The 8,074-nt window shown below is 54.8% G+C and overlaps 1 protein-coding gene across 1 annotated transcript; it reads right to left on the bottom strand.

Annotated features, from left to right (window-relative positions):
• Nucleotides 1-445: 445 nt before the first annotated feature.
• TLCD3B (TLC domain containing 3B) lies at nucleotides 446-8,074 on the bottom strand. Its single transcript, XM_048517243.1, has 5 exons — nucleotides 7,145-8,074; nucleotides 5,983-6,066; nucleotides 2,641-2,872; nucleotides 2,429-2,524; nucleotides 446-1,840 (listed from the first exon to the last, which is right to left on the bottom strand). The coding sequence occupies exons 1-5, from the start codon at nucleotides 7,267-7,269 to the stop codon at nucleotides 1,523-1,525; spliced, it is 855 nt and encodes a 284-aa protein (XP_048373200.1). The 5' UTR covers nucleotides 7,270-8,074; the 3' UTR covers nucleotides 446-1,522.

Genomic DNA, 8,074 nt, shown 5'->3' with positions numbered 1-8,074 from the left:
CCAGCATGGGAGCAGGGAAAGAGTCAAGAGCAGCAGGCCCTTCCAGAAGCCCTGGGACGTGGCAAGTGTCCCGCCTCGAGGGTGCTGATGCCGACCCTGGTTGTGCAGAAGGCTCAGTGTGGTGTCGTGGTGAAGAGCAGGTGCACTCTAATCTGGTTTGATTCCCCACTCCTCCGCCTGAGTGGCAGAGGCTTATCTGGCGAACTAAATTAGCTTGTGCACTCCAACACACGCCAGCTGGGTGACCTGGGGCTAGTTGCAGTTCTTCGGAGCTCTCTCAGCCCCGCCTGCCTCACAGGGTGTTTGCTGTGGGGGGGAGGAGGGAAGGAGATTGTCAGCCCCTTACAGGAGAGAAAGGGGGGATATAAATCCAAACTCTTCTTCTCCTTCTTCTTCTTCTTCAGTGGGGGAGAGGCCAATAAAACACACACATGTGGCCGTCCGCTGGCATTAGATAAAGGCTCCTTTAATACTTTGCAGACTTCAGGTTATAAATACACCTCACCCACCCCCTATTTACAGCCGGATTCCCTGCCCGGTGGAGTGGGGATTTCTAGGAGGGAGGAGTAAAGGGGGGGGGGTTGTGCGCTGAACTGAGGAGAAGGTGGCAAGGGGGCAGATGCTCCCCTACTTGGTTATTGCTAGTTGGGGGCCCGACGGTGGTGAGGAAGCAGCCTGCTGGTCACCTTCCTGTTGCAAGGGTATGCAGTTTAGGATGTTCCTAGTGGGCGGCGCCCCGGTAATACTGAAGATAACTTCCTATTTAAGCAGCACCCAAAATACTTGGGTTTTATTTTATTTTTTTCCTTATTGGGCATCCTATGAAAATTCCTAAGCACCTTGAATAATAATAATAATACTGAGGGGGAATCCTGTGAGTCTATGGTTAATCACAGAGAAAGATCCCCTTCTGTCTATCAGCCTCCACTGTATTACTAGCATCTCCTCAAGCAAATGACTGGAGTCGTATTTCTTCTTGCCTTTACGCAGATCAACCCGGGGGGGGGCTGGCTTTATGGGTAATGCTGCAAAAAAATCTGGGAATATTCCAAATAAACACTGCGGGGGGGCAGGGAGTTGTGTTTGTTTGGCTTGGCAGAACCCTCCACACACCCCCAGAGCCCCAAAGACACTTCGACTGTACCCTGTTCTTGGCCTTTCGAAAAACCCTCCTGGCCTGAAAGTCTCCCTGCGAGAGAGATGCCAAGCATTCTCCTTTGGCTCAGGACCTTAACCTCGACCCCACCCCCACCCCACCCCCAAGAAACTTCTCAACTGCTTACAATTAAGAGGGTTGCCTTTGGCAAGAGAATCCCATAAGAAAGCACGGAAACTTCAGTCTGTGTCGGTGTGGCCCTCTGAAGACTCGGTCCCAGCCCCCTTCCAAAATCCCCTTTGGCCTCGGAGCCCCCCCGTTCCCCCAACACTCCAGCCCCTCCCTGCACCCCCAATAAATAAATAAGTTAGAGGAAAAAACATGTCTGTCCATCTGTAGCCGAGGGTGGGGGGGGAGGGGAAGTGATCAGTCCAGCACCTGCGCTTCTTCTGGCCGGTGCCCGTTCCGCAAGGCCTGTTCCTTGGCGGCGCTCCGGGCGCGAGAAAAGACACGGAAGGCTCCACGGCAGATGAGGCCGAACCAGTAAATCTGGGGCGCCATGAGGATGGCCGATCCCAAGTTGTACTCAGCGGGAATGGAGAAGGGCACCCGGTAGAGGGGGAGCCCGACATACTTCCCGTATACCCAGTACATGTATGGGAAGAGCAGGATCCGGCAGCAGAAGAACGTCACCAGCATGATGACCCCGTTCACCTTATGCAGAAGGGTGTGTTGCTGCTTGTACTGTGCGGAGGGGAAAAAGAGCCGAGAGAGGGTGGATCAGTCAGCCTTGAAGCCTTTCACATCCTGCACGTGAGCTCCCAAAGGCACCTGGTGGGCCACTGCGAGTAGCAGAGTGCTGGACTAGATGGACTCTGGTCTGATCCAGCAGACTAGTTCTTATGTTCTTAGCCTTTTGTTATCACCCCCTTTCCTCCGCCAGTCACTTTTCCTTTCGGCAAACCGGAAGGCTTGCCCTCGTCTGCCGGGAGCTAGGCTGCTTTTCATAGAATCATAGAGCTGGAAAAGACCCCAAGGGCCATCAAGTCCAATCCACCTGCCATGCAGGAACACATAATCAAAACACTCCTGACACACGTTCATCCAGCCTCTGCTTAAAAACCTCCAAAGAAGGAGACTATGCTACACTCCAAGGCAGTGAATTCCACTGTCTAACGGCTCTGACAGTCAGGAAGTTCTTCCTGATGTTTAGGTGGAATCCCTTTTTCTGCACCTTGAATCCATGTTTCCTCCCAGAAAAAAAAATTGTCCAGCCCCACTGTATCACATTCCTCCTCCCAGGAAACCCACGGAAGCAGGACACAGACTCACCAGAATGAGGACTTTGCCAAGGCAGACAAAAGGGGTGCTGAGTTCAGCCATTAGCATGCAGCCCAGGAAGAAGTCGCCCTTGCCTTGACGCCAGAGCTGCAGTGGGAGACATTGGGGAGGAGCGACCGTTCGAGGGAGCTGCTTTCAAGGACAGAGCGCCCCCCCAAAATGTGGGCACATCCCGTGCCACGCCCAGCCATTCCCCCACTCACCACGGACACGGGGAAGCAAACCAGCACCATGAAGAGGTGGTGGACAACCATGAGGAACTCCTTGTGCAAGTAGGTGCGGGTGACAGTGCGCAGCGATCGTGTTCCCACCGCCCCGGATGCCGCCTCGTGACCCTTGACCCGGTACTTGTGCCAATGGCACATGAACATGGCATAGATGTCGTAGATGAAGTAGGGAACAGCAAACTGGGTGTAGGAGGCTGTCAGCCAGTGCCTGGAAAGGAGGGAAACCATAGGCTATGTTTGTGGGGATGAATTACAGTAGAGCCAAGGCACAGTATTCAATCATCATAACAGCGTAAAAGTCCAGCTAAAGTAAACCAGTGGTCCAGCGTGGTTCAGTGGTTAAGAGCAGGTGGATTCTATTCTGGGGAACTGGGTTTGATTCCCCCACTCCTCCACCTGAGTGGCGGAGGCTTATCTGGTGAACCAGATGTGTTTCCGCACTCCTACATTCCTGCTGGGTGACCTTGGGCTAGTCACAGTTCTCTCTGAACTCTCTCAGCCCCACCTGCCTCACAAGGTGTCTGTTGTGGGGAGAGGAAGGGAAAGGAGCTCGTAAGCCACCTTGAGTCTCCTTACAGGAGAGGAAAGAAGGTATAAATCCAAACTCAGCTCTTCTTCTTAGATCAGTATCCTGCATCACCCAGCAGTCAACCAGGTGCCCTGAGGGGCCAAGAAACAGGGCACAAAGTTTACAGGTTAACTGTCTCCGAATGTGGAGGTTCCCTTTAGTCACTATGACTGGTAGTCTTCAATGGATCTCTCTTCCATGTATTTGTCTAGTCCTTTCCTAAAGCTATCTATGCTAGTGGCCATCACTACGGACGCTGGCAGTGAATGCTGACATTTAAGAAGTATGTGTACCATCTATTGTGCACCAAAGCCACTGGGTGACCATGAGTGCCAGTATTCTGAAGCAAAGAAAAAAAGTTCTCTGTGTACTTTCTCCAACCTCATGCAGAGGCTGGTAAGTCTCTCCCACCACCACCACCCAGTCATGTTTTTCTCTACACTGGAGACTGCCTTTCCTAACAGGAAAGATGTTTTAACCCCTTCATCCCCAGCTCAGCGATGTCTTTCGGGAGACACAGCGACCAGAACTGCATCTCATATCCTCAAACGGGTCAAACCACAAATCTATACAGGGGGCATTATTACACTTGCTGTTTTGTTTTCCTGTTCCTTTCCTACTACACCCAAGCATGGCATTTGCCTCCCATCAGGGACCGGTGGGACCTCCCCCCACCTTGGAACAGGCTGAAGGCCACAATCAATTAATATTGATGGCTTGCTGCTGTGCTCGGCTCGGGGAAGGTCAATGAGAACGGCGGTTCCTGCCTTGCCCTGTTCCCCAAAGACTGCAACCTTTGCGTCCCACAGTATGGGGCTCCCCTCTGTCCTCCTCCCTCCCAAACCATGCCAAGTGCAGCTGCCAACAGGCTGTGGACGGTCTCCTTTCTTCAAAGCTGGAGCGGGGGTGGGGAGTTCTAGAAAAGTTAATAGGATTAGCAGCAAAGGATTGCAGGCTTAATTCTCTTGCTTTGCAAGCAAGGAGTGAACATTCCGGGACTCCTAGAGGCGCTTCTTCCGGCCCGGATCCATCCCCCGCCCCAAGTAGCCGGGCTGAGTCAGATGCAAACTGAGCGCTGTTTCTTTAAATAGGGGCTGTGACTCTTCCTGCCACATCCTGACCGAGTTCTCTTTGCTGCAGCTTGCCTGAGCATTTGTGCTGACAACGGACCCCACTCCGCAGGCAAGGTGATTAGGCCAAGTGCCAGAGAAGCCGGTTGGATGCTGCAGTGCCAGCCAGGACTCGGGGCCCAAACCGACTTTATGAGGTGCCCAGAACTGGAAGAGCAAAGTAGCTGGCAGGATCCAAGGGGAATGTTGTGTGTGTGTGTGTGTGAAAGGTGGGGAAGGTCCCTGTGGAAAGGCCATGCACATGATGTAATTTGTCATTCCTAGTATGGGGGGGGGGGTCGCTTAAGGACACACCTCCCGTCACTTCCCTGCAAGACCTTGCAATTCCCAGCAGTAAGAGCATATGGATATCTTTTATTTAAAAAATGGGCAAAACTTAACTGATACATAAAACTTAACCGAGACTTGTTCTAGAATCCACAAGAGGTCTAGCAGTACTGTGTACAAAGCCCTGTGCTCTGACCAATCAGAGCTCACCCCTAGAGAACCCAGAAATCCAGCCTCCGGTCTAGATTTCCCATACTCCGGCCCCACTCCAGTTCCAGGAAGCACAGGAATCCGTCATCAATGGCTACCCAATAAAGCTAATTGTGGGTGCAAAGACCTCAAACCAGCAGTCGGAACAGCTGCTGCAATGGTCTAATCCCCTCCCCTGCTCCATCCTGCAAGGGAATTAACACACATGGCCCATCGAGAGTCTGGGGGAAGGGAATAATCCCTGCTAAACTGTTTAGAGTGAAAGGAAACAGTCTTGACGACAAAGCCAGGAGGGGCCGCCCAGACGGCGAGAAACACCAGGCATCCTCCTGGGTTTCGGACACGCACCCCCCCCCCCCCACTCTCCTCTGGCACTTCAAAATTCCTGCTTGCCCTGCAGAGCTGCCCTCCTGCCAAGTCGGTTTCTGCAGAGACTTGGGTCTGGCGGCTCTCCCAGAAGCCAACGGGACTGCCAAATTCTTTCCCTGTGCTCACTTCAGCAAACTCTCTGGGAAACCTTAGCTGGCCTCCTCCGGAGACTGTTGTGTGGGCGCTGGGGATGTTTGGGTGGAGGGGGGCTGTCCATGGTGCTGACACAAGGAAGAAAGCAGCCTGAGTGTTTTCAGCACCATGGACAGCACCACTGGGTCAATATGCCTCTCTGGCTGCAGCCCTCTGTGCCCTGCTCCCTCTAGCGCCCCCTGCAGGGAGCTCTCTTCACAAAAAGCGTTCCTTTATTTGCCTCCCCACGTGCCCAAATAGCCCCCATGTGGGACACAAACAGCAAGAGGCTTCCTCATGCAGGATAAGTCCCTGCCCCTACACCTCCCCTGCACTGCCCCTCACAGCGCCGCCTGCTGGCCAAAACAGGGCCCTGCACAAGCAGCGTCTCCTTCCCAGCACCTACCCTCCGCTGCTACACATCTGCCTTTGACTTGTCACTGTCATGCCGTTCTAAATTTGGTGCCCGTCCTGGTGTGGGTGTCAGGTTTCTCACTAGCATGACCTTGCCAAGACGCTGCTGCTGGGCCGGATACAGAAACCCAAGGTTTGGAGGGAGGGATAGAGCTTGGCAAGGAGGGAGACGGGGCAGAGGCACCGCACTGCAGGGTGGCCCCAGCATGCGAGCGAACACCGACTTACTGGTCGTCGATGATGTGCTTGCAGGACGAGGAGACGATGTAGCCGACAGTAGAAGCCATGATGGCCTGCACGGAGGACACCAGCCTATAGAGCGGGGAGAAAAGGGAAATGGTGGGCTGTTCTTCCCACTCGGCCATCTTCCTGGTGGGAACTTTGCGGCCCAGATGTGCAGGCCGCCCCAAATGCTCCTGAGACCTGGGTGGGTGCTGTACCAGCGCCCTCCTCCAAAGCATCACTTTCAGTCTATAGGCCTTTCCCCTCCCCACACCTACAGTGCATCTAGAGGGGATGGGCAAATGGGTTTGTGGAGGGCTGGAGGGAGGCCCAACTGCCCCCTGACCCTCCCATGCAATATTACCATGTGACTGCCAGAGGCTGTCAGCTCAGAAATGCCTGGGTCAACATTCTAAGTGATGAGAGGAGCAAAGCATCCTGGTCCTCCATCCATTGGTCCTCCTCGTGCCCCCCAGGAACCAGTCTTTGAGAATCCCAGTGCTACCCTAGGTGGCTGCCCCCGACCCCTAGCAAATCTTCCCAAACCCTAACCCTAAAGTTCACATACTCCAACTGGTAGCTGCAAATATCCCGGCTAAAAGGAGATTTATCAATTATCGCTAGCGCCAGTTGTCCTCGTGAGTGAGTGGCAACTTATCATCCTAGTCCAGCCCTCACTCAACCCTTCGCTCTCAATTAATAAGCCTCAATCTCTCCCAGAGGACTCGGGAGTTCTGGCTTGCAGCCCCGCTGTGATCAACCAGACTGTATTCCTCGCCCGAGAATCCAGAGATCCCTGGTTCCCGGCCTCTCCTCACTTGCTAGCACCCCGTTGAAAAGCCAAACAAATAGTAAGGAGGCGCAGTTTTGCAGCCTGCTGTACCCCACTCCGATCAGACCCAGGAATCCTGGTCCCCAGCCTCTTCTTGGACCCCCTGAGCCGCACTAGAGAAACCGACTTCACAGCCCTTCCTCATGACTGCAACATACACCACTCCCCTTTCCAAGGAGTCTGGACTGCCACCCCCTTTTCCCAAGCCCCGGCAACGTGCTTCTTCCTCCCCTTCCTTCCCGAAACAACAAAGAGGGGACCCTGCCGTACCCCCCACACTTGAGGCCTGCCGGCTGCCCACCCTCGCCTGCGTCTTTTCTCCGCATCCCTGGTTACCTGGCGGAGACGATGACCGCGTCGGCCTCCTCCCATCGCAGCCACGGCAGCCACTTGAGACCGTTCTTGGACAACAAGAAGAGGCCGGGGAAGACAATGCCCCCTGCTACCAAGGCGTGAACCATCTCGCTTCGGGCTGCGGGGATGGGGGGAGGGCAGCGTAGATGGGGAGGGTCAGCGGGGCTACCCTCGGGGAAGGCTCATGGTATCCAAGGGGGTGGAGGGGGGGATGGAGAGGGAAGGGGGGGGATGGTGGCGTGGCAGGTTGGTCCCAAGCAGAGCTGCTGTGACAGTCAGAGAGACAGACAGAGCCAGGGGAGGGAGGGAGGGGGGAGCGGGGGAGCAGCTGTCAGCACACAGTGCGGGAGGAACTTAAAGAGACAGTGGCCTGTGGTGTGCAGAGGGACTGGCGAAGGAGGCTGGACCAGCTGGGAGAGTAGTAAAAGCCGAGGACACAGCACAGCGAGGGGGCTGTGGGTTAGGGTTGAAATGCATTGTGGGGGAGGGAGAGACGGCGAGGGGGAGGGAGGGCGGCGGGCAAGGAAGTCGGAAGGGGGCTCGCTTCGGGAGGGCGAATTGGAGCGGATGGGAGCTCGGCTCAGGCTTTGGGACAGTGGCAGAATCCAGCCATCCCGGCTGTTGCAACAACAACAAAAAAACCCCCCAACAACCCCACCCTTTGCAGGGAGTTTCTCTGACGTGTGGCTTTTGCCTGGTTTAAATGGGAATCAGATGGGGGGGCATCTCTCTCACCCGGTCCGCAGCCTTCTAACCAGGAGCAGAATTTAACTCTCTCAATGCCCGGGCATCCTTTCCCCCAATCTGAACCCCCCCTTTTGCTCGGCCGGATGATTTGGCTAATCCCATAATCTGAGCCTCATTTGCGAGGATCAAGCCAGCGTTGCGCTGGGAAGGAAGAGGTCTGATCAA

Source organism: Sphaerodactylus townsendi, linkage group LG15 (genome assembly GCF_021028975.2).
Source record: "Sphaerodactylus townsendi isolate TG3544 linkage group LG15, MPM_Stown_v2.3, whole genome shotgun sequence".
NCBI lineage: Eukaryota > Metazoa > Chordata > Lepidosauria > Squamata > Sphaerodactylidae > Sphaerodactylus > Sphaerodactylus townsendi.
This window is presented reverse-complemented; position numbering and strand designations above follow the sequence as displayed.